This window comes from Vipera berus, assembly GCF_964194415.1.
Source record: "Vipera berus genome assembly, chromosome: 1".
Lineage (NCBI taxonomy): Eukaryota > Metazoa > Chordata > Lepidosauria > Squamata > Viperidae > Vipera > Vipera berus.
Genome location: NC_138202.1, coordinates 89,149,306 through 89,177,192, shown reverse-complemented (window position 1 = coordinate 89,177,192; position 27,887 = coordinate 89,149,306). Strand labels below are relative to the sequence as shown.

Here is a 27,887-nt window from a genome sequence, read left to right as displayed (position 1 = left end):
ACATTGATTGCATGTTTGTGAACAATGGGGATGTGATGGCTCAGTGGTTAAGATGCTGAGCTTGTCAACTGACAGCTGACCTGAGTGTTATGCAACAGGTGAACTCCCATTATTTGCCCTCTGCCCACCTATCAATTAGAAAGCATGAAAATGCAAGTACATAAATAAGTACCACTTTGGTGGGAAAGTAACAGTGTTCCATGTGCCTTGGCATATAGCCATGCTGACCACATGACCACAAAAGCATCCTCAGACAACGCTGGCACCTTCAGCTAAGAAAGAGAGATGGGCACCACCCCCTAGAGTCGGACACGACTGGACAGGGAAACCTTAACTATGAATAAACTGCATGATACAATCCCATGTAAGAGTATCCAAGTTCTCTTGCTTCTTAAGAATGCTGATAACTCTCCTGCCTAAAGGCATAAAAAAGGTAGCAATATGTGGGAAAAGAAAGAAAACAGTTGTTTAGGAACCTCTAATTCAGCTTTATGGGAAGTACAATTTATAAAACAAATATGTTTTTATATAAAATGCACATTATCATATAGGACTACTAAGTCTAGGAGCTATATTCTCCCATAGCCCCTTGTTATCTATATTCTGGAAAAAAACAGTGCTCTATTTCCTAAAAAAGAAAGCCGAAGGCAAAAAAAGATGGAAAAGAGGGACTAAGAATGAATTACAATCTATTTTAACAGTTTGGTGAAGGCTGGTTGCAGAAGGGCATAACACATGAATTCTCAAACTCCATGAAACAGCAATTTCCTAAAAACAAACTAATTTATGTGACACCCCTCCTCCCAGTGAATAAAATTGATGATTTCTTTGGAACTGGGGTGGGCCCTAAAGAACTATATCACTTCATAAAATATATGCAGTCTTCATCATATGTACTCTCTTGACTTGAACTGAAAGAATGCATATTAATTCCTCACGCATAATCTGGGATTAGCACATGCTTTAGCAACAATGAACAAAGTTTGCAAAACACACTACATTAAGCAATATAAATATAACTTAATGTGCTAAATATAAATTGCTACTTACTGCGATTCAGATTAGGACACTGAGTTATATATCCATTAGGCATAAAGATGACTTTCGCATCTTGAATGATACCCTTTGTAATAGAAGAGAAAGCTGATAATATGTAGCAACGTAATTAAAATGCACAAAATCTTTCACTACACATCTATTGTTAGGCTCTAGAAATTGACACAATTATAGTTTAATTTAAAATAATGAGCCATATTTTCATTTTTAAAAAAAACAAAAAATCACTTAACCTTATTCAGGCATCTTGGCAAATTTAAGCAAACTAATGATCTCAGAGACCAGGATGAAAATTTCTGACATCAGCAAGATCCTAAACGTCACAGAATAGAAACTCAGGGACCAGAGGCCCCATTGGAATGGAAGTGAGGAAGAAAGCTTTGTCTATGGAAATCTCTTGATACAAAGATAAAAAAAATTCTACTATCATCACTGCTACAATCCCAATATAGGGTGGGGGGGAAATAATGAGAAGCAGACCAATGGAAGATGTGGATGCTCAAATTCATAGCTTTAACACTCTCTGGACATGCCTGTTGAAAGTGAGAAGAAAAGTCACCCCACCAGGCATCTTCAGCCCTGGTTAATATGAAGCCTATGCCCACAATTCTCCTGTAATTCTGTTGACCTGGATGTGGATCCTATGAAATTCATCAGAGTTCTGAATAGATATGAATGCACTGTTAAAATAATTCATATTCATGGTTCTTTTACAATTTTTCTTCATTGAAATTGATTATGAAGCCCACCTTGGTTTAGTGCAGAAATACAACAATGCACCTTTTTATAAAAGCACCAAATCTGCCACATTTGCACGCATTCATACTGAAACTCATGTTTCAAAACAGCAACATACGTAGGTCACGTACATAACTCATCGTTCATGTACAACAGGCTAAAATTCATACATATCAGAATGATATGGACTCAGTTCTTAAATACACTGAAATAGCTTTGAAATTGTAGAAAATTGATATAATATATACCTACATATGTATAAACCTTTATTGTGGTATGACTAGGCTCAGTGCCTACTTAATCCAAATCATTATCATTACCATCTTCTTCATTTTTTCAGGTACTAGTAAATGCAGTACCTCCCCATCATATAACATAAACTGAACAAGTATCAAAACTATCACACCTATAAGATACAGGACAGAAGATTCTCTGAAAGATGGAGTCAGAACAAAACAAAGCATATAGTTACCACTATATCACCATATAATGTTGTTTTCTCTCTCCAATTTCTTGGTCTTTGGCAATCTCTTTTCACTTTTATGCTTAATAATCTGTTTGGTTTCATCTCACAGTTCTTCTGCTTCCTTATCAATGAGGTCCAGGGCTTCAAAGCAATTTTTCATGTTGTCCTTGAAAATTATGGATGTATATACTGTATTCACAAAGATGTACCAAACACAAAATTCCGAGCAAGCCTGCAATGCACCTTAAAATCAATAGACCTCAGTGAAGAAGCCCAAAAACAAATATGTCAGACCATCATTCTGATGCTGAGACACAAATGAAACTCCAGCATCTTTACAAAACGTGAACTGCAGGCAATGAAATCCCCCAAAACTGACAGCAACATCATTATCCTACTAGTTGACAAAGGCTGAATGATAGTCATACTAGACCAGGGGTAGGCAACCTCGGCTCTTTTATGACTCATGGACTTCAACTCCCAGAATTCTGGGAGTTGAAGTCCATGAGTCATAAAAGAGCCGACGTTGCCTACCCTTGTACTAGACAAAGCTGACTACATACAAAAAGCCAAACAACTCCTACACAATTCCTGAACAAACTCAAAATCCTTCACATTGACGAGGATGAAACCATGATGTCATTCAATGTTACTGCATTATTCACATCAATAGACCTGAAACTAATAGTTGACCTAATCAGAGAATTTCTACACAAGACATATCCACCAAGAGGAACACTGGGCGCTATCTAACAAAACGAAATTCAATGGTGAAAAAAGTAAGGTTTTACATTTAGGCAGGAAAAATCAAATGCACAGGTATAGTATAGGTGCTCAATAGTAGTAGGGATCTCGGAGTCCTAGTAGTAGACAATCAATAGTAGCAACTGTGAGAGGGATCTTGGAGTCCTAATGGACAATCACTTAAATATGAGCCAGCAGTGTGCTGCAGCTGCCAACAAAGCCAACACAGTGCTAGGCTGCATTAACAGAGGGATAGAATCAAGATCAAGTGAAGTACTAATACCACTTTACAATGCTTTGGTAAGGCCACACCTAGAATACTGCATCCAGTTTTGGTCACCACGATGAAAAAAAGATGTCAAGATTCTAGAAAGGGTACAGAGAAGAGCAACAAAGATGATTGGGGGACTGGAGGCTAAAACATATAGGGAACAATTGCTGGAATTGGGTATGTGTAGTTTAATGAAGAGAAGAGTGAGGGGTGACATGATAGCAGTGTTCCAATATCTCAGGGGCTACCACAAAGAAGAGGGAATCAAGCTATTCTCCAAAGCACCTGAAAGCAGGACAAGAAGCAACGGATGGAAACTAATCAAGGAGAGAAGCAACCTAGAACTAAGGAGAAACTTCCTGACAGTTAGAACAATTAACCAGTGGAACAACCTGCCTCCAGAGGTGGTGAATGCTCCAACACTGGAGGTTTTTAAGAAGAGACTGGACAGCCATTTGCCTGAAATGGTATAGGGTTTCCTGCCTGAGCAGGGGGTTGGACTAGATGACCTTCAAGGTCCCTTCCAACTTATTATTATTATTATTATAACACTCACAACAGACAACACATGCGAACTCCTCCAGCTACGCCTAACCACCTACTTCACCTACAGTGAGGCCTATGAACAATGGAAAGGATCATCTACGGGATCCCCCATATCTGGCCTGGTTGCAAAAGTCATCATGCAAAAAAATTGAAGAAATCATCTTCCTACAAACCCTAACTCTAACAGATATGTTATTTTATTTATTTATTTATTTGTTTTTTTTATGTTTTTATGTTTATGTTATGTGGATGACACCTTCATGATAATCAAGTGCAACCAAATCTACCAAATCTACCAAAAAAATCAACATCTTCACAGACATCTGATTCACAATAGAAACCAAGAACAATGAATTGCCATTCCTAGACGTCCTTGTAAACAGAACCACCAATGGCCAACTTCTAACATCTGTATACAGAAAAACAACACACACAGAGACACATCTCATCCAGAGATCCCTACACACAAACAACACAAATGCCCAAAACAACACGACTACAACAGGAATAGCAACAACCAAACAAATCACAATTCCTTACATAAAGAACATTTCAGAGATGACAGCAAGACTGCTATGCCAACACGACCTAACAGTAGCTCACAAACCAGCCGCAAGTCTGAGACAGACCCTATCAAAACCTAAAGAGCCAACAGAAACAAATCAAAAATCAGGCGTCATATACCAAGGCGAGTACAACAACTGTGAAAAGAAGTATGTGGACCAAACAGGAAAAAAGCTATCTACCAGACTGCATGAGCACTCCCTGGCTATCAAAAGACATGACCCATTGTCTCTCATGTCCATCCACGAGAACTCAGAAGGACACAAGTTCGATCTAACCAGGACCACAATTATAACCCAAGCAAAGACAAGGACAGAAAGAGAATTCCTCAAGGCCTACTTCTCCACCAATCAATCAGTGAACCGACACATTGACATCAACCACTGAGAGCAAGAGAGCTGCTTCAACTGAAATACCAGAAGCAACATTCCAAACAAACTGAACACAATTCAAACTGCACTGAAGATGTCCCCCTGAACAGAGACAAAACATCTGCAACCTAATTACCAAGCCCGGAGATTAAACCAACAGCCCATACTCTATTCAATATATTTGAACCTGGTTGGTTCTTTGTATCAATTTTATTTTATTTCTTTGTGTTCCGTACATGTATCAAGACATTGGTTTGGTTGTTTGAAGGCTATGTTAACATAAAAACAAGATTGGATTGGAAGATACTGGTAAGTTATTATTCTGTTTCATTAGCCACATTGTATAGTTACATTTTGATCCTTACTCTTTCCATTCTTGATTTTCCAGTCTCCATCCTCAATAGCACATACTTGCATGTTCTGTTGGTTTCAAATTGAAACCAGCCATAAAACTATTCAAATTCCTCTTGGTTTGCCTCAGTGTTTGGAGCATCAACTTGAGTAAGAATAGTAAAGGGATGTCCACACGTTTTAATGATATTATTGAATCATTGATACTATACCCAAGCACAGCACTCCATTATTATAGTCTTCCTATGAAAGCAGTGCCATCCCTTCTTTGTTTTTCATGTCCTGAGTAGTGAACAGCATAATCTTCTTATGGAAAGTGTCCAATTCCAATCCATTTCAATTTGATAATATCTAAAATGTCAATCTGTAATTGATCCATTTCATCTTTCATTGTATTGGATTTTCCTATGTCCATGCTACTTCTGTCCATATTCCTACTGTAATTCTGTCTTTACAACTTTGGGTAGTCTTTTCTTGCATTGCAACATCAGCAGCTAGACGTATGGAAGTCTTTCATCTGCACCACAAGCACCATTCCTTTTCTAAAGATCTACAATTCTTCCTCAGTGTTGAGTGTCCCCTGATCTGAAGGGTCCGTCATCCAGCACCATATAAACAATTGCTGTATCTTGTTGACCAGTGTTGACTTTGTTGAAAAATATGCCATTATCTTCTTTTGCAAGTATGAAATTATGTCTTTGCTGACATCACTACTGCAATGTAAGTGCCTGTTTGTTTTAGTAGCTGAGATGACCTTCACATGATGAGTGACCCTACTGAGAGTATACATTCTTGGTGTGCACCTCATGCATCACACCACCACAATGAGGCAGCACAGCAGGACTTGGAAAATTCCTAGCAGTCTATTAAACCTTACAGATGTTCCATTTTGTCTTTATGCTAGATAGGGGACTAAGCAACATGTCCCTCACTTTCTCATCACTCTCCCTCTATTATCAATGATGTTTGGCCTTTCTCTTTCATTTCAGCAGGTGCTATTCCACTGGAAAAAAATGTAAACATGCTCATTTTGAATATTTCATTTAATCCCAGACTGGTAAATTTGGCCTTTCTAGATGTAATGTTACCCCAATAGGTTCATCAGGTCCCTTTATAACTGAGCCAGCTTTTTGTGCAGAAGAGGAAAGGAAAATAAACTGAGAGCAAAAAAAAAAAAAACCTTGGAAAAAAATTCCAGATCTATTCAGAACTGAAGCTAAATTTGTCACTGGTCCTACATTCATGTCTTCACCTCCCAGAAAATGTCTTTATTTTATCTTCTCTTGATTATCTCACTATCTTCAGTATGATATGAGAAGAAACAAGGCAAACTCTTGTTTGTGGAGTTCCTCAGGGGTCAGTTCTCTCTCCCGTCCTGTTCAACATCTATATGAAGCCACTGGGTGAGATCATTCGGGGTTTCGGGGTGGGGTATCATCAGTTATCATCAGTATGCTGATGATACCCAACTTTTTTTCTCCACCCTGAACCAACCCAGTGATGCCCTCACCGTGATGTCCCGTTGCCTGGAGGCGGTCCGGGTCTGGATGGGGAGAAACAGGCTTCGTCTCAATCCTGCCAAGACTGAGTGGCTGTGTATACCGGCATCTCGGGTTAACCAGACTATTCCATCTTTAATGATGGGGGGTAAGGTGTTACCCCCCGTTGATACGGCTCGCAACTTGGATGTCCTCCTGGATTCGCAGCTCAGTTTTGAAGACCATATAGGAGCCGTGACCAGGGGGGCTTTTGCCCAGGTTCGCCTGGTGCGCCAGTTGTGACCCTACCTGGACCGAGATGCCCTACGCACAGTCACTCATGCACTCGTGACCTCCCGTTTAGACTACTGCAACGCTCTCTACATGGGGCTGCCCTTGAGGACCACTTGGAGGCTTCAGCTGGTGCAGAATGCAGCCGTGCGAGTTGTGATGGGGGTTTCCCAATACTCCCATGTAACACCTCTACTCCGCGAGCTGCATTGGCTTCCGGTTGCCCCCCCGGGTGAGATTCAAGGTGCTGGTGATGACCTATAAAGCCCTAAATGGCTTGGGTCCGGGATATCTGAGGGAACACCTGCTGCCGGCATCAAGTTCCCTTCGTCCTGTGTGCTCCCACAGGGAGGGCCTTCTCAGGGTGCCGCCGGTAAAAGATTGCTGGCGGATAACACCCAGGGGGAAGGCCTTCTCTGTGGGTTGCCCCCCGGGTGAGATTCAAGGTGCTGGTGATGACCTATAAAGCCCTAAATGGCTTGGGTCCGGGATATCTGAGGGAACACCTGCTGCCGGCATCAAGTTCCCTTCGTCCTGTGTGCTCCCACAGGGAGGGCCTTCTCAGGGTGCCGCCGGTAAAAGATTGCCGGCGGATAACACCCAGGGGGAAGGCCTTCTCTGTGGGTGCGCCCGCCCTTTGGAACCAGCTGCCCGTGGAGCTTAGGACTGCCCCCGACCTTCATTCATTTCACCAGGACCTGAAGACCTGGCTCTTCGAGCTTTCCGGCCCAGGCTGAGAGTTTTAATTGGGGTTTTTATATTTTTTCAGGGATTTAATTTAATCTTTTTAATTGTTTTTAATTTTGTATCGATGTTTTAAGTACCCTGTAAACCGCCCTGAGTCCTACGGGAAAGGGCGGTATATAAATTCAATAAAATTCAAAATTCAAATATTTGTGGCAGATAGTACTACTGCTTTCATTTTTTAAATATAGCCTCAGTCTAGAATTTAAATGAAGTATTTGTTCTGAAAATTCTACAGAGGTAAAAATAATAATAATTGTTTCATTAAAGCTTGCTTTTGATAATGAAAAAGACTGACTTGATGAAGATTACTTACAACTAGAGTGCTGCAGATGGAGAACACTGTATCTTACCCAGAATACAAAGCTTGTACTATAAATAAAATATAAGCCTTAGTGCTTCAAGCATTGCAAATGCAGCATCATGTAACATTTATATGTTCCCTTGCTCTGAAAGCAAAAGACGATCTGTGTGTATTACTTCCCATTTGCTATTTCAAAATCAAATATTAATTGAAAACCTTAATGAAAATAACCTGATTACTGCACAAGTCTCACACATTAATAACATTTTTTTTCCAAAAAAAAGTCTGTTGCCCAATCAGTAGAAAACAAACACATACAAGCTTCACACAGCTGAAATCAATATTTAAATAGGTAGAAATGAAAACCAAGGTTTTTTAAAATCGAAGAGGACATAGTTTTACTCATAAAATGAACATCCAGATGGATAAGCCCATTAATCTATTTTCTGGTGCTTGTAAAGATCCATACCTGCACTTAGGGCCAAAAGTAGTTTTCTGTGATTAGAAATGGATTGAGGATTTTAAATTAAAATTAGTTTAAATAAGCACTCAGCTGAATATCACAATTACACCCTATCACATCACATCACCTCTGATTAAGAATAAAACATGATTTGTTCTCTTGATTTAAGTCTCACTATATATTTTTCTACAGGTTTTGGGTTTTTTTTTAAATATGTCCATTCTAATCAAATAAATGTTCCCCATTTGACTTATTTTAAAGCATTACTTCTAAACTCAAAAAAGATACTGGCCAAGCTTAGCCCAGGCTACATGTTATCTAAATGTCAAAATCCTATTCACTGCTTTTGGAGCATTGAACTATATGTTTAAATGGTGTGCTTTTTTTCATTATGCAGGATAGTTAGTTATTTATCAGGCAGATAGATCATTTTCAATCATTTAGGTGCAACTACAACGGGTGTGTGACTGTAAAAAGCAGCTTTCAGAAAAAAACTAGTCAAACAGCCACTAATGGATTCCTGAGACATGGAATGTCAAGCTGCAGGCTAAACTCTAGCCTGACTTGAATGGATCATGACAGCAAATGTTGCAGGAGAACATCAGTTGCAGATCCATTGGCGCTGTAAGACAGCATTCACTAATGCAGTAGCTATTATGCTACAGCACCTGGTCCAAGGTTTCATTACACAGCATTCTGCTTTGTCTGGAAGAGATACTTTATTATAAGAATTCATTCATTCTGACTTTTTAAAAGAATTATAGCTATCCAAAAGCCATAAAGTAATCAGGCTAAAAGAAATGAAAACTAAATAAATTCATCATTTTAATTTAATCACTTTTAAAGGACACAGCAATAAGCATAATAACACTGCAAAAAAAAGAGAGACTCAGAATGATAGTTAGGCTGCAGACATTAAGTTCTGAACATAAGCATTACAAATCCAGATCATAATCTAATTGTGAATGATAGGTGTCAGTGTCACACTGGCCAGTCTAAACTAGAGGTACCACAATAGCTACAAACCCATTATTATTTTTATTATGGTTCCCTGTGGAAATTCATCATGGGAAACTGAGAATCCTGCAGAGCCCTAGAAGAATGTTGAGTAAACTGTTCTTAGAATGCTCTTTATTTGCTTCTGTGGTAAATATCTGTAGGACTAACAAAAACCAGTTAGAATAGGACCATCCTGGCTTGAGAAAAAAAATGGGACTTTGTTTCTATATGTGATAAGAACAGTGGGAGTTTTGCATGCACAGAGATGGAAGGAACCACTTGATTCCCACAATGGAAGAATGGATGGTGAAGTTAATGGAATTGGCTCAGATGATGAAACTGCTTTATCAAAGAAAAGACTTTGCCTAGCTTTGTTTCTACATGGAGACCACTTTTTGCTCGAAACTGAAGGAAATGAAATTTTAATGTTGGGATTTCATGATTAAAACTGTTTAAGATTATAGAAATACTACGTAATATTGTATTTTAGAACAAAAGGTTAATGTATTTCACATTTGTACCTGTACTGAAGAAAGTCAGAAGTTACTTTTTTATTTTTTCTTATTCTTTGCACATCACCCCTTACTTTTTTCTTTTCTTACATATATTATCTTTTGTAGAATTTTAATAAAGTGGAGATGGTGATGGTGATGGGGGGAAAGAGAGATGACAGAGATAGAGATGACAGAGAAAGACATGATAGAGAGAAGAGATGGTAGACAGAGATACACACACACACACACACAAACACACAATTATATTGACAAAGAGACAAGCAGAGACCTTTCAATCCACATGTGCTAAGTTACTGCCAATAACAATAAAGTAAAAACCAACCATTTCTGCAACAACTCTAGCAAAAGGACATTTCTGAAACAAGAAATTGCAGCAGGAAGAAGTTATGAAGTGTTGTAATTGCACATTTTCATCAATGCTGCTGCTGATGTGCCATAGAGTACCCTTGATAATTAATCCAAAGCATGGATGGATCAGAACCTCAATCTGGAAGTGCCTATAAGCAATGCCCATCTCCCAAGTCCAACATCTGAAAGCTTCCTGATTAAGGAGAAGAATTCTAAGATCCATCTAAAAAGAAGAAGTCAAATTTAGATTCCTAGAAGGAAGCCCATGGCAAAAACACCATGTCCAAGAAGGCACTAGGACTGAAAATGGCTTTCCATCACAAAGCAAATATAGTCCAAGCAGAAACTTCCCACCAGTTTTGAATGAATCACAAAGAACAAATGGAAGGCACATCTTGAGATCTAAGACTATGTAATATTGTAAGCAAAATTGTTTTCAGGATGTTAATGAAAAATTACTTCAGTGTCTTGGTTGAAGAAGTGTGGGCTTTGGGCTACCATATTATTAGCATATGCTCTTTTATTTCAAAGCAGAAAAACTACTGAAGAGCTTATAGCTCAATGATACTTAAGGCAGAACAATAAATCACTGGGGTTAGAAAGGTCTTCTGTTCATTATTATAATTATTCCTATATTTCTATAGGAATGTTTGAAAACATATGCTAGTCAAAAAGATCTTTCTGCTTCTCTGTTTTGAGATTACACACACACACACACTATATATATATATATATATATATATATATATATATATATATATATATATATATATATATATATATATTGTTGTTGTTGTTAGTTGCGAAGTCATGTCTGACCCATCGCGACCCTATGGACAATGTTCCTCCAGGCCTTCCTGTCCTCTACCATCTTCTGGAGTCCATCTAGGCTCACGCCTACTGCTTCAGTGACTCCATCCAGCCACCTCATTCTCTCTCGTCCCCTTCTTCTATTGCCCTCAATCTTTCCCAGCATTAGGCTCTTCTCCAGTGAGTCCTTCCTTCTCATTAGGTGGCCAAAGTATTTTAGCTTCAGGATCTGGCCTTCTAAAGAGCAGTCAGGGTTGATCTCCTCTAGGACTGACCGGTTTGATCGCCTTGCAGTCCAAGGGACTCGCAGGAATCTTCTCCAGCACCATAGTTCAAAGGCTTCAATTTTTTGGCGCTCAGCCTTTCTTATGGTCCAGCTTTCACTGCCATACATTGCAACTGGGAAGACCATAGCCTTGACTATACGCACTTTTGTTGACAGGGTGATGTCTCTGCTTTTTAGTGTGCTGTCTAGATTTGCCATGGCTTTCCTCCCAAGGAGCAAGCGTCTTTTAATTTCTTGGCTACAGTCCCCATCTGCAGTGATCTTGGAGCCCAGGAAAATAAAATCTGTCACTACCTCCATTTCTTCCCCATCTATTTGCCAGGAATTGAGAGGGCTGTATGCCATGTTCTTGGTTTTCTTAATGTTTAGTTTCAACCCAAGTTTTGCACTCTCCTTCTTCACTCGCAACAAGAGGCTCTTTAGTTCTTCTTCATTTTCTGCCATTAGAGTACACCTTCAACATTGTGGGCTTTTTTTCCCTCTTTGTAAAAAAGACCGAATCAGAATGCTCTTTTTGTAAAGCTTATTTCTAGGTACTCTTTTATGAAGATATTTTGCATGTAAATAATTGGCTTCTGCTCTGACTAGTGCAAAATCATATTGATTTTACTGATAGAACTTTTCAATGAGAATCACTATTTGGAAAGGTGCTATGAGGATTTCTTTTATACTGTTAGATTTTTTTTCTTCTTTCCAACAAAATAAAATCTTCCCCAAACTATAAGAATTCAGTATAATCCAGTTTGGACCTAATTATCATAAGGGGAAAAATATTTGAATGTTGCACTGGATAACAAAAAGAACAGAAACAGATCACATTCCTGAATATTTTGAGTCATTCTTATCTTAAAAAGAGGAGCTGAAGATATATATTGCTTCTTTCTTAGCAATCAAAATAAGCTTAGTATAATTTTCATAATAAAATAGAACTTTGAAGGCACTATTTCTACCAAAAGTCAAAAGAAAGGTGTTTGTTTAAACGCACACTTTTTTGTGTGAAAATATTTACAAAAAAAGTTTTGTACACTAAAACTCTGAAACAACTTATTTTGATAAGAGAAAGGCTAGGCTGCATTAACAGAGGGATAGAATCAAGATCACATTAAGTATTAATACCACTTTACAATGCCTTGGTAAGGCCACACTTGGAATACTATATCCAGTCCCATGATGTAAAAAAAGAAGTTGAGACTCTAGAAAGAGTACAGAGAAGAGCAACAAAGATGATTAGGGGACTGGAGGATAAAACATATAAAGAACGGTTGCTGGAATTGGGTATGTCTAGTTTAATGAAAAGAAGGACTAGAGGTGACATGATAGCAATGTTCAAATGTCTTGGGGCTGCCACAAAGAAGGAGTCAAGCTATTCTCCAAAGCACCTGAGGGCAGGACAAGAAGCAATGGATGGAAACCTATCAAAGACAGATGTAACTTAGAACTAAGAAGAAATTTCCTGATAGTTAGAACAATTAATCAGTGAAACAACTTGCCTCCAGAAGTTGTGAATGCTGGAAATTTTTAAGAAGAGATTGGACAACCATTTGTCTGAAATGGTATAGTTTTTCCTGCCTGAGCAGGAGTTAGACTAGAAAGCCTGCAAGGTCCCTTCCATTATTCTATTCTATTCTATTCTATTCTATTCTATTCTATTCTATTCTATTCTATTCTATTCTATTCTATTCTATTCTATTCTATTCTATTCTATTCTATTCTATTCTATTCTATTCTAACCATTGCAGGTTCTCTTGTTGAGTGTGTAAATGTAATAATAAGGAATACATGTTGCTTATAAACTATCAAAAGGATATATTTAGCACTAGTTAATAAGAACAAAATATAACACTTGTAAAATTATAACAGGCAAGCTTAAAATACAACCAATTAAGTCTTTTTGCCCTGCAGAGTTAGTAAACACTCAGACGTTCATAAACCAAAGAAAAACACTTGTCTGCTCTCATTATGATCTATAGAAACTGGCAGTTTGTTATCCTATTAGCAGCTATCCTGCAGTTTCAAAGTCTTGATGTATAAAAAAAATATTAACTTGGATAATATCCATCAGTTCTTCAACATCAGCTGTTTCTATCAAATAAGAATTACAGATGTCTAAATCATATGACTACTATTACTAATAGTGTATGTCTGCGGTTTTGTGTGTGTACACTGTATGTGCATAAACATATGTTTTCCATCTGCAGAATTATAGGAAGCAGCTGAAGTTAAAAAAAAACCCAGCACAACAGCTGTAAAAAAATAATGCCATCAATTTCACTTCAGGGTGACAGCTCAACCATTAGGCAGAGAAATAAAGGGTAGGCATTGAAACATTTCTCTATCAAAATTTAAATGGGGAAAATGCATTAAAATTATCTGTAGATATTAAAACCTCTTAGAGTCTTCGTACAAATTGAGCAATCTTTTGTTTGTGTAAAGCCACCTCTGTGACTATTTCATCTCTGCATCTAATGGTTCGTTCAGCCATTGTTAAGTCCTGAAGTTTTGGCAGCCCAGTGTGACAGTTTCAAGAAAATGCACACACTATGAATTGTCTTCCAAAAGCTATTAAAAGTATTCATCTGGGAAAGAACCAGAAACAGCCAACTAGTTTTTACAATATCCTTCACCTGTAATCAGAGGAGTTATGGGGTGGGGTGGGGGAAATGCCTCAGCAGTTAAAAACATTGAGCTTGTCAGCTAAAAAGCTGACAGCCCAGGTTCAAGACCCGAGTGCTGTGTGACAGGGTGAGCTCCCATTACCTGTCCCAGCTCCTGCCAACCTAGCACTTGAAAACATTCAAATGTGAGTAGATAAATGGCACCACCTTGGTAGGAAGGTAACACTGTTCCATACATCTGGGTGTAGAGTCATGCTGACCACATGACCTCAGAAGTGTCTTCAGACAGCACTAGCTCCTTCAGTTAAAAAACTGAGATGAGCACTACCCCCTAGAGTTGGACACGACTGGACAGGGGAAACTTTTACCTTTACGTTATGGAGAGGTTAAAAATCAAGATGGATGCTGCAATCATACAAAGCACCAGCCTTTTAAAAAGTGTGTTGCTTCAAGACATGGCATCTTGATTTTTTTCATTCTCTGTATGTCATAAGTGAGAAGAGCAGGATAGGGCAGAATCATTGCCATTCAAAAAACTGTAAGCTAACATGCTCATTGAATATTGTTTTAAAATGTATTCTGCTTTCATTCTGGTATATCCTTTGAATATTTATGTCTGCAATAAAATGTTTTGAATCAATATAACTGATTCATCATAGTATTATGTTTAAGGGGAGGAATGGATGATATGGTAATGTCCCACATGGTATCACTGTTCCTTGACTTCCAGGCAGTGAAAGAGAGAAGAAAACGTTCTTCCCGAGTAAATATAATATCTGGACCAGCATTTGGTGTTTAGAATAAGGAAGCAACCAACAATTCATAATATGCCATTCTTTTAATAAAAAAAACCTCACACATAAAGTAAAATAGTATCTAGCAACAGAGCATAATGCATAATGATTTTACATGTCTTTACAATGTCCTGATTAAATAATGTCATAGAAGATACAGGGACGAAATAGAAAGGAGAGGCCCATCTTTGCATAGAAACAAGGGATATCAATCTATGAATGAATGAATAAATATAAATACATGCACAGACACAAATAGTAAAGCCTCTGTGCTGTCAATAGGAACCTTAGATATTGGCCTTCCTATCAATGACATGAAGGCTCCATGACTTTTTATAATTTAGTAGTAGATTCCAAGTTGGGTGGGGGGGGGGACACGGAATCCTTTGCTTTTGCCAGCTTTGGAAAAATAGACAAAGCAGAACTACTTCTTCTAAGGACTATCACATCACAGACACTTGCTCTGTTGATAGATTAGTAAAATCATTTTTGTACCAGTGCCACATTCAGTGGAAATATTTGAGCTGGCTGACATATATACTGTAGGTACCAACTGGATTTTTAGAAATGCATTTCTAATATTAATTGCACTCTCCCCATATTAGTGCTTTTCAGATACAATATAATGGGATGATTGGTTGGGACTTCTAGGACTGCAGATCCAGTACACCTGAAGGCAGCTTGGGGAAAGCCCCTTAGCCCCTTGATGCAACTGTGGACATATTTTTGACATGTGCAGATTAAACTAAAAGATTCCAGCAGCATCAGTAAGATTCAGCTAACATTCCCTGTAGAACCTATAGAAGCCAAACAATGAATGAAACTAGAAAGGAAGCACAGGAATACATTGTTTCCTATAAATAGCAATAGCACTTAAGACGGATACTGCTTCACGGTGCTTTACAGCCCTCTCTAAGCGGTTTACAGAGTCAGCATATTGCCCCCAGCAATCCGGGTCCTCATTTTACCAACCTCGAAAAGATGGAAGAACCTTGAGCCGGTGAGGATCAAGCTGCCAAACTGTAGTCAGCCGGCAGTCAGCTGAAGTCGTCTACAGTACTGCGTTCTAACCACTGTGCCACCACAGTTCCTTTGGTGATTTCATGAGCAGCCCTCTTGGTTTTTCCGGGCAGCAGATTCTTCAGCCACCCACAGTAATGACAAAATGATACACGTGCATAGACATGCCATAAATGCCACCTTTATGTACCTGCACTACCATATCAGATGTCAGTTCATACACTGAGGCATTTGTGTGATAACATATCCAGGCACATTTTGTCATTTGCTTTCTTGCCTGCTATGGGTCCCCATGCCTATGGATGTTTTCCTTTCTTTTTTTTTTGTCTAGTCTAAATTACAGCCTTGGAATTCCTGGTGGTCTCCTTTTCAAACACTAACCACATCTAACTCTACAGTTTGGGATGATCCAAGGTCATCCAAGAACTGCCAGGTAGCTAGGACTCATTCTCTTTACTATCCTAGGTAACCACCCATAATGTATTTTGGGTATGATCTTTCACAACTTGGCGTCTCTAGATTTATGTTGGAAGTATGATTCCCATCATCTCCAAGTAATATAGCATTATGGAATTTGGATGGCTAAGAATTACACTGCTTGCAGCCCAGCGTATCCAAAGAGTGCCAGGTTAGATATTTACTGCAAATTGTAATAAAATTACTGTCCAAAAGAAATATTGCACACAATCAGTGCAAATGACTGAAGTTCTATAAGCACTTTTACCTTTTGTAATACAAATACACATTCAAAGAGAAAAATAACTATTATTTGAAATAGCAATAAGTATTTCAAGTTTCACTCTATTGCTTTTTCATCTGTGGCTGTGTTTTGCATCCTTACCTTAAAAAAGCCATGTTTTCTGTTGCGTTGTCCTAACCACAAATTGCTTCCTGGAGTCAGATTTGTTTCTGGGCGATCTATCACCCGTTCATAAATCCTGTAAAGCAAAATGGTGTTGTTAGAGAAAAGTAACAGCTTTGTTGTTGTTGTTGTTGTTGTTGTTGTTGTTGTTGTTGTTGTTTAAAAAAGCCTTTTAAAAAATTGATGTTGAGTATAAAGAACATGAATAGAAATGATAAAATGCAACCCAGGGGCAAATCAAACCACCATACATTCTATTTCTAACTCTGCAACTGAACAATTAAAGACAAAAGAATATTGATTTTCCAGAATCAGATGAAATACAAGATTTCAAAATAATTGCTCACATAACATGTTTTAATTCAATAATACATAGTGATGCTGTACTTCAAATAAAATTAGCTCATAAGAGCAATAATTGACTTTTTTCTTTTGAATAATCAGTATACTCCCTAATCAGAAAAAAATAGTTACCCATTTTTGTATTAAAAGTGCAATTCCTGAAATTGATGGATGATGAAGCAATGGTCAAGGATAACAAAGCAAGAGCTTCTTAAAGGTTTATTTTCTATCTGCTCAATACAGATTTGTAAATTGGCATCTTTTAATCATTAAAAAGAAAGGTGTAATTTTATAAATCATGGTTTGCCTTGACATCCTAATGCCTTGCCATCCTAATACTAATTATTGGGTGCAAAGAATAAAACAAAAGAATAGTTTGAGAATTTCATTATTCACTTCATCATTTATAACTTCTGCAAAAACATAATATAGGTGACGACTAGTTCTGAAAAGTAGCTTTTTCAGGGAACCAAAATACTTGAGTTTTAATGAACTTTAACAAAAATTACTGCTTAGTTAAATAAAATGCACAGTACCATTTTCTGAACTGTTTGGACCAATTAACAAAGTACTAATATTTATGTAGATGATTAAAATCTTTTAATCAAGAAGGAGGAAACCAACAGAATATTATCATTTAAAGCCTATGGCTTAGAAACATTAAATGAGCTCACAAGTGTTATTCATATAATTATGAAAATAACTGCTTATCTGCATTGCAATTACAATCAACCCTGATACCTTAGAATACCTAGGCAAAAAAGCTATACCCAAAGCTGTAATCATTAATGGAGCACTGAAGAGCGGTCCCTCATTTGCTTGAAAATAATAACATCTTTCCTCTTGAACTGATTTACCTCTTTGAGTAGTAAAACAAGTAGCCATCCACCAAGTCTATGTTTTTGAAATCATCAAAAGTATTTATTATGTCTCTCAATATTTAAAGTATACGTGCATCATTTCTTCAACAATGACACAACGATTAAACTTCTCAAATACAAAAATGCTTTAAGAGTCTATGTACTTACTTATCAAATAGCATATCAGCCTTACAATTTTATCGTTGGCTTCTTACTGCCAATGTTTTGCATTATTTATTTATGACTTTAGTATTTTTCTCTAGAGTGTGTCTAGTCTTCCCAAAGTAACAATCAATATTCCATGAAAAACTCCACATTCTCTTAAAAACTAACACACTTTCCTCAAGGGTTTAAACAAAAGAATGCACTGCTGTCTGCAGTGCAAAATACAAAGAGTATTGCATTTTATTTTTCTGTCCAAATACAACTTCAGAAGCATCGCATTAGATCTGACTTCCCTGACATAATAAATATGAATTTTCCAATATAGAAACACACAAATCAACATGTATTACGTTGCAGTTCAATACTGTGATATAAAGGAGACAAATGAGACAAAATGTTACTTGCCAGCTTTGGGAGAATTTAATAAACGATTTATGGAAAACAGGCATAACTTCTCTTCCTGACAATCTTTCAGAAAATCCCATTCATAAATGTAGCTTGGCAAGCAACTCAAGATTCTACCCTTTTTTCACATATCACTCTAATTTTCTTTCTGAAATATCTACCTATTTTGTCCTTTGGTCAGTCATTTGGGTTAATAATGAAGGACTTTTGGGGGGTGGGGGTGCTTATATAAGGGATGTTTAAGATATCACAGGAACACATAATATTTCATAATTTCTATAATTTTGATAATTGTATTAGATTGTATTAGACTAATAAGTTGGGGTTACTAATAAAAAAGATCTATTAAAGCAATTAATGCCATCCCTCTCTCATTCTTTCCAGATTTTTTGTGAATGACTGCTGCAATCACAGTAATTTCATACACCAATTCATTACTGAACCTTCTAGAAAGCAGCTGTGGTTTAGTGGTTTGGGAAACAAAGAATCTAAATGCCAGTCTTTAACATCTCTTGTTCAACTTAGACAATAAACAAGAAACAAAGAAATAAAATTTAAAAATATCTTGAAAAGGAAGACTCGGAAAGCCCTGTGGGAAACAAATGACCTGCTCCATTGCAAGACTTCTTCACAGTTTACAAGAATGGAATGGAACCGAACGGAACGGAACAGAACAGAACACAACAGAACAGAACAGAACAGAACAGAACAGAACAGAACAGAACAGAACAGAACAGAACAGAATAGGCCCAGTGTGATTGGACACACAAGGAATTTATCTCCAGTGCATAAGCTCCCAGTGTACATACAAATAACAAAGTGATATAAAATGTAATTGATAAAAGTATTGAATTATGAATGGGAAGACCCAGGACCCAGTTCACCATCAGGCGTGAAAGCTCACTCTGTGACTTTGGTCCAATAATTTATTCTGACCCCAGCCTACTTCAGAGATTTTGTTGCTGTTGTGGGAAATCACAGGAGGAGAAAGCACTATGTATATTGCCTTTGGTTTCTTGATAAATGATGTGTGATACATTTAAAAAAATAAATGAACGGTTCCCATTTTTACCCTTTAATCTCTCCTCCCAAATAGCCCAACAGTATAATACAAAATGTTAAGCTCTTTGCAACTGAATGTTGATGGTGTCATTTAGTTTGGGCAATCTGGGGTCTGAAAAATGGAAATGGGGAAAGTTTGCCTCCCACAGGCACCTTGCTCACATTTTCACCCTTAAAACCACACAAACCAGCAAAAATGTTTGGGGGGGGAATCATCCTTAGGCCTTTTGGGACATCATCCCTCTTTTCAGCTGTAACTCCAGCTGGTCAGGAGAATGAGTTGCCTTTCTGCCTCTTGGAAACTGACCAACTCATAATGTAGGTCATTCATTCTTTGCTTCACACAAGCTTCTGTGCCCATCCTGATTTGAATCCCAACATAGGATAAACCTCTCCAAGACTGAGGCTAAAAATAGAGATAAGCTATATTATTTCTAACTGATGTTATCAACCTCCTTAGAAAAGTAATAGTTATCATTTTCCTCTATTCAGTAAGAACAATCATGTCTCTGGTTACCTTTAACCAGTCCTGAAAGAAGAAGCCAATTAGTACAGAATTGTTCTTCAAGAAGCAGAAATGCAGACTGTAAACCAAAAGAGAGAATGAATAGGAAGAATGGTATTTTTTAAATATATATATATAAAAAAAAAAATAGGGACGCGGTGGTTCAGTGGGTTAGGACGCTGAGCTTGTCGATCAGAAGGTCGGCAGTTTGGCGGGTCGAATCCCGAGTGCCGCGTAACAGAGTGAGCGCCTGTTACTCGTCCCAGCTTCTGCCCACCTAGCAGTTCGAAAGCACGTAAAAATGCAAGTAGAAAAATAGGGACCACTACGGTGGGAAGGTAACAGCGTTCCGTGCGCCTTTGGCGTCTAGTCATGCCGGCCACATGACCACGGAGACGTCCTCGGACAAACGCTGGCTCTTCGGCTTTGAAACGGAGATGAGCACCGGCCCCTAGAGTCGGAAACGACTAGCACGCATGTGCGGGGGAACCTTTACCTTTACCTTTTATACCAAAAATAATGACAGCTCTAAATATATCACTGTTTAATAATGAATCTGGCAAAAGAAGTTAATAACCCCATTTCCAGACAAGATTAGATTCAAACTGGGCATTTTATTACATAGGATGAGCTGTTATCAAAGTGGTGTGTTCTGCTGACCAAAGCTTCCATGTACCGACAGGAAAGAAAGAAGCAAGTGGGCCCAATTCTATCTTTCTCCCCATGTAGATCTTTTGGGAACTCTCATCTTACCAGAGAATTTGAGAATCTTTTGCAGAACACTTCAGAAGGTAATGAAAAGTGCCAAGGGAGAATTATCCAAACTCATTCCCTTGGGGTAAAATAGGATATTCTCACATTTGTTCTCAAACAGGGCTACCTATTTCCACAACTCAGAAGCTTGCCGGAAAAGGATTTGTCTTCACTGCAATCTGTTGCTTGCTGAGGCAATCTGGAGGAAGGTTCAGAATTCCAGTAATGATTGTAGAAAGAAAATTGGCAATCTAGATTGCTTCTGGATGCAGACAGGGTGCTTTTAAAAATAAAAGGAATTTGACTTCTCCTAGTATCTCTCTGCTCTTTCCTTTAGCACAAATATCTAGGCAGACAACTTCCAGATCCAATTTTAGCAACAAGTTATTTATACATCCAGCTTCTGAGACTTTTGTGCCTCCCAATGAAAGATCAGGCCATAGCCATAAGAAATAAAACTTTGACAGCTGCAGCATTGGCATTATGAAATGTTCTTTCCAATAACTTACCTTTTCTTTTTGCTGGCTCAAGGTATTTTGGTACCCGAAACTCTTCAATAATGTTCTTCATCCAGTTAGAACTAGCACTTGTACAAATGGATTCAGATTCCTACCCAATCTCTCTCTATCACTCACAATGCCAGCATGAAACATTTCCCTTTTGTCTTGCCTTATGAAAAGATATACACCACCACTGCTGTATGTTTCCCACTTCTAGGTGTAAACATAATTATTCCATATTATTATTTGATCATTGTGTGTTGCTCTGTAATCAATTATAACTTGATTTTGTTTTTATTTTCATTGCATATAGTGTTCTTCATTAATCACTATTAATTGATTATCACATACAGATTGTTTTAGCTATGAAAACCACGTAGTACATTTCCTAACAGATACGGTTTTTAACCTTGATGCTTCTTGCATGTATTCGCCTATTACAGTTTGGTGCATCTTGTAATAGCTATTTACCTACATTCCAAAGAGAAGTATGTTGCTGTTACGTACTGGGCTCTTGAGGAATACCACGTGGGTTGCTGGAGCAGCTAACGGCTCTCCAGCAACCCAGACTATAAGTCTCCTGTGCTGCAATTGGCTATCTCCAGGTGGTAAGTTGTCAGGCGACACATTGATCAGTTCAGGAAACGGTTTCCAGAACAGCCATTAAGTGAGGACTGCATCATAAGTCCCTCCCAAGGTCCTCAAACCTGTGGCCAAGCCAATCCTCACATGGACTATCAGGACTTTTCCTTCTTAACTGAGGTGGAACCGGAGGGAGAACTGGGGAGCCCTGGAATGCAACATGCATCCCCTGAAGGAGCAAGCCAACCGAACTTCAGCAACTGCTGTGCCTACTCTGCTGAACAGTCTGACTGTGGGGTGGGCCAACCTGGAGAGGCCAGCCAGAGTGCATCGAATCCCCTTGACTCAGGAGCACAAAGGGACACAAGTCTACCCAGCCCACTGGGTAAGCTGGTAGACCACAAGGTGATGGGAACTCCGAGACGTTCCTCTAGGGCACACAAGCCTCCTTCATATCTTGCAGATTATGTTGTAAAATAAAGAGATATATATTGTTGTAATTCCTGTTTGCCACTATACTACAGAAACTAGTTCTATGATGTAACTGTCTAAAAGTGCCATCTTTGAAGCCTATTCATTCAGACTTGTTTAATAACATTGTAACCTACATTGTTTTCTTTATTATTATTATCACTTTTACTTTAGTGTGTTTGGATAATGAGTCTTGACAATTGTTGAGACTAATTGGTGTTATTATGGTCTGTTCTAAGAGGGAGGGGTGTTATGTACTGGGCTCTTGAGGAATACCACGTGGGTTGCTGGAGCAACTAATGGCTCTCCAGCAACCCAGACTACAAGTCTCCTGTGCTGCAATTGGCTATCTCCAGGCAGCAATGGTTGATTCAAACCTATTGGCTGCCGCCTAGGGGCTAGACTATATATTGCGGCTAGTTGCAGCCATTTCCCCAGTACAGTTTCTGCACGAAATAAACTATGAGTCTTCATTCCTGCGCCAAAGAACCCGCTATTTAACAGTTGCCTTATGTTTGTTTTTTCTTTGAAATACTACTTACAGATGATGTTGGTCTTTTTGTTTTTCTTGAATTATTCTTCTAAGTTCTTGAAGAATAAACTAGTTGCTTAACAGTAGTTTTCGATATATGCTCTTCTCTTTAACTACTATAGGTTTTCTAATTAGTAAACTGATCACTTAGTTAAATGTTCCAGCTTTTGAAGGAAGTCATTTCTTACTAAATTTCTAATAAGGCTCCACAGTATCTACAATATCAACACTTACAGTAAACCAAAAAAAATATTATGTACTCAGAGGGGGGAAAAAGATGCTAGCATGGCTACATTTTCGAAGAGGCTTTAAAAAAGATCTCATAAGAGAGGCTTGTAATGGAAATGTTGTAAGTTGTTACCAATTTATGGTTCTCCATTTTGGCAAGCTGTGAGCAGAGTTCATACAGATAAGCAGACTAACATGAATGTATTCTTACATTGCAAAGAGCTCTTAAGAACAAAATAATTCCAGAGATAGCAAGAGATTTAATCCTTTTCTACAGATTAAACAACATCCAGGGTTTCTAATCCTTGTACATATGTTAGCTACAAACTCAGTGCAACAACAGCAGCTGCTGGTAGGAGAAAGAAGAAAAAGAACTTTTAATATTGTGTTTTTATAATAATCCTCTCACAAAATTATGCTCCATGAATCTGACAGTGGGCTGTAATGCAAAAAAAATAATGTGATTTTTTTAAAAAATAGTTTGTGAGGTGCCAGAAGACGCTGTTGCTTTTTGTTGCTAGAATGTTTACATTCTAATGCTAGGCATTTTTTTTGCAAGGATTTCCAGCCTGAGCTTGAAAAAAAACAAACAAAAATCCCTAGGGGAATCTGTATTTTTTAAATAATTCCAATAATTTACCAACATCGAAATAAGAGACCTACCCTTGCAGCTGCTTTCATAAGTGAGGGCTGAAGTTTGTGTGTACTCAATGGCTATGCTAAACTGGAAGGAGCTACCTTAAAATTTGTAAGGATCAATATTGCAGCCCTTTAAGATCTTGAAAACACATCTTTTTAGTAAAGCTATTTAACTCTGTGACTGTGTCCATGCATGCATGCTTGTGTTTGTGTGTTTGTGTATACATAGAGAGACAGAGACAGTATGTGTGTATACATATTAATACAGTATATACTACATACGGTACATACTGTATACACATAGAGAGAGCTAACAATAATTTCTTGAATTATCCGTATATATATATTAGTTGTATGTTTTATAAATTGCCTGGATGTCCCTGCCCTAAGTGGTAGACAGCAAATGTCTAACAATAAAAATCATAGTCAATGTAAAGATTGCTGAAAGTCACAGAACAGTGTTTTTGATTTAGACTTAGCAACTTATTTCAAACTAGCCATTATGATTTACTTATTAGCATAGGAATGGCTAGACTCTAGATGGGGGAAGGGCAGATTTTTGTGAGGAATAAGAACAATAGTTGGCTTGTAAACATGGACAACATTAGGTTTTTTTTTATTTCCTCCTGGATTAATTTGTGTAACCAAATAAAGGAAGGAGGCCAAATGTTGTTCACGTCCTCCACAAGGATGAAATGGATTATTCAAGAAATTATATTTAGCTGTCTCTAGGTTTTGTTTTTTTTTTTCATTTCCTAGTTGAATTTGTTAATCACCTGGGACCAAAAAATGAGAAGACTCTAGGGATACAAACAATTTGCAAGCTCCTGCCTACATGACCTTTTTGCTTTGAAAAATCAGTCTAATTACCCTTTTCAAAGTAATATTTAATTTGACTCATATATTCCCTTAAGGCAAGCATCTGAGAAAGCAAGCAGTCCTTACAAATGATTGAAAGAGCCATGGCGGTTTGTTTGCTTTTATTATTCTGTAGACATCTAGTGCTATCAAAGAACTATGTACTACTAAGGCTTGATGCTCAAGAAACGGTACTTAACAAATCCTATGGTCACATAAAAAAAATGGAACAGCAAAGTCTTCAGTGTGGTGAATTAACACTCAGGCTGTATTGCTTTTGTAATTTAAATAGATCTCAACATGAGAAATTGTTAACAGCACTATGTCATGCACTGTGGCTTAACTCAGATTATGGCATCCTTACTTTAGAATATACGATGCCTCTAAAGCAGGGGTGTCAAACTCGCAATGTCATATGACGTATTGCCATGTATCGTGACTTTTTTTCCATGGATGGGCGCAGTTTCACTATGATGCATCCGGCCTGCAGGCTGGCAGTTTGACACCCCTGCTCTAAAGGTAAACTGATAAATATATGTTATTTTCTTGGCGACAATGTGGAAATCATACACACACACACACACACACACACACACACACAAGGGACACGGTGGCTCAGTAGGTTAGGACACTGAGCTTGTTGATCAGAAGGTCAGCAGTTTGGCAGGTCGAATCCCGAGTGCCACGTAACAGAGGGAGTGCCTGTTACTCGTCCCAGCTTCTGCCAACCTAGCAGTTCGAAAGCACGTAAAAATGCAAAAAGAAAAATAGGGACCACTACGGTGGGAAGGTAACAGCGCTCTGTGCGCCTTTGGTGTCTAGTCATGCCGGCCACATGACCATGGAGACGTCCTCGGACAAGCGCTGGCTCTTCGGCTTATATGTACAAGTACATGTATATGTATATGTACATTTATGTATATATATATATGTGTGGGTGTGGGTGTGTGTATACATACATATACACATACACATACATATGTATATTTGGTGCTGTTTGGACCTTATTTCCACCAGTTTTACTCTTTAGGTATTGGATAAAGCACCAAATATGAGGGTGAAGGTTTGTTTTCTGAGCTTGAGGGTTTGTTTCCGAATGTTTTGTTACCAGGCTAGGTAACATCTTCAGCAGAGTTTAGGGGATGTCTGTGTCAGTGTTCTAGTTATACAAGGGCTTCAGGTGTGGGAGTGTCAAGTGAGGGTCTTGTGATGGGTCAGGTGTGAGTCATCAGAGCAAGGCTTGTGATGGGGCACAATTCTAGACACACAGCAACACCGCCACATTTATGGCCATCTGCAGAGTCACATGTCATGTAACGTTTTTTTCTGAAAACCTGCACTTCTGTTTTTCTGCAAAACCACACCTATGAAAACCATGGGTTTGCTTAATGACCACAGCATTTACTAAATAACTATCGCAAAAAATGTTTCTGGTGTACATGTGACCAACCCATTTGGCAAATGTCACTACTTACAAATGCAATGGGTAGGCTCCTTTATATTTGTAAGGCAAGAATTAACTGCAAGCTCCTTGAACTCCACTTTTGGGATCTCTCTTTTCATTCTTTCTATAACTATGGTCCCTTTGCTCAGTTTTTCTCTAACAACTATTTTCCTCCTCTTTTCTGAGATCTTTCCTTTGCTCTTCTTCCTCTCTTTTAACTATCTTTTTTTCCTCCCCTTCCTGTGTCAGCCTCTTCCTCCTAATACCTATCAGGGTCTCTCTCTGTCTCCCTCCCTCCTCTCCTTCTATCTGTCCACAGATTCCAGTTCTCCCCCTTCATTTCAAGCCACCTTATGTAAGCTCTCGTATGTGGATATGAGTCACAGGCCAGGATACTCATACTTGCTTCTAAAGCACTAACCCTTTATCTCCCAGTCTCTTTTCCCTCAGAAGCAGGATCACCCTTTCTCTTTCTCATGCAAATTGTTTATTGTCTATGTGTGATTACTTTGATATATCCCACATTGCCACCTTTTGTTAGGGATTTTCTTAATATAGTAAACACTCAGACTGCTTTTTCACAGAGCACTGCCTTAATATACATGAATAATCTCCTGATTTGTTCTCCTGTCTATCTATTTTCCATTTAACTATTTCTATTCCTATTTTATGTATACATTTCTACCCGTACATTCCATTTCTATAGTCTTATTCTTATGTAAGTAATACTGCTTTCCTATCCTAAGTCTTTCTCAGCTCTTACTTTTCTAAATCTTTCCCTTTCCTCCAGATTCTTGTAGCCTCAGTCCATTTTGCATGTGAAAACCCTTTTCACTCCTTTCTAACACTTGCAAATGGACTTTTCTCTCCCCCACCCCTAACCTTCGGATTCACATTCCTCTTCTCCTGGAGCAAGTTTGTAGAGTTATGAACCTAGGTTACCGTAGCAGGCTTGGTTGAGTTTTCAGCTTTGCAATAGTTTTAAGTCTCTATTCAGGTTTTCTTCTCCCCCATCTCTCAGCTCCAAGAACTGACTTTTTCTTTGCAATAGTGGCAAATATCTGTAGCTCAGGTGTAGGATGAGGGTGAAGGTTCATTCTCCAAGCTTGTGGGTTGGTTTCAGAACATTTTGTTACCAGGCTAGGTAACATCTTCAGCAGAGTTTAGGAGATGTAGTGTTCTTCTGTTTATAAGGGCTTCAGTTATGGGTGTGTCAAGTGAGGGTCTGTGGTGGGTCTTGTGATGGGCCAGGTATGAGTCATCAGTGAGTCTTGTGATGGGTCTTGTGATACGGAGGTTACCTCAGGTCAGGGTCATTGGGAAGTGAACTCTGGTGGGGGGGCTTGGGTGGGTCGGTTAAGGGCCAGTGCTGTCTCTGTACTTGATTCACCACTTACATTTTGACATTCTAAGCACAGATTCAGCTACAAGCACAAGAACAATCTATAATTAGGAAGCATTGTTGATACCCCATAGCTCCCAGCTAATTTGCAAAAACATGTGTTAAAACACAAGCTACCCAGTTTTTTCAGTTGTGTTGTTCAGTTGTTTATACCATAACAATGATGTTCTATAACACATGTTTAAAGAAAAACAACATGTCCCTAAAGTTTTGAAAACAAAGACTACACAGATTAAACAGGACATGGTCTCCTTATCAAACCATTCCATGCAATAATTCTTACTGGTTTTACTCAAAGTGTAACATTGCATGAGGCTGTTCACGGATCTGATAGAGATAGTGCTAGAATGTCAAGAGATGTATCTCTGAAATATTAGGTAAGAGAACAAAACCAGAAGATGAATCCCTAAACCTCCAGCAATTGTCATGCAAAGATAATTAAAAATAAATCAAGAACGTGAATATACCACTACAAAAGACAAGTCTGACAATATTTAATAATT

General features: G+C 38.2%; 1 protein-coding gene across 1 annotated transcript in view; it reads right to left on the bottom strand.

The window, feature by feature from the left end:
- Nucleotides 1-27,887, bottom strand: part of NELL1 (neural EGFL like 1) — a gene marked incomplete at both ends in the record, with an annotated part of 595,597 nt that overhangs the window by 382,085 nt on the left and 185,625 nt on the right. The window contains 2 exons of the mRNA XM_081332330.1: nt 1,051-1,123; nt 16,616-16,712. Coding sequence (XP_081188456.1) covers nt 1,051-1,123; nt 16,616-16,712 — 170 coding nt within the window. The remainder of the gene's footprint in view (nt 1-1,050; nt 1,124-16,615; nt 16,713-27,887) is intronic.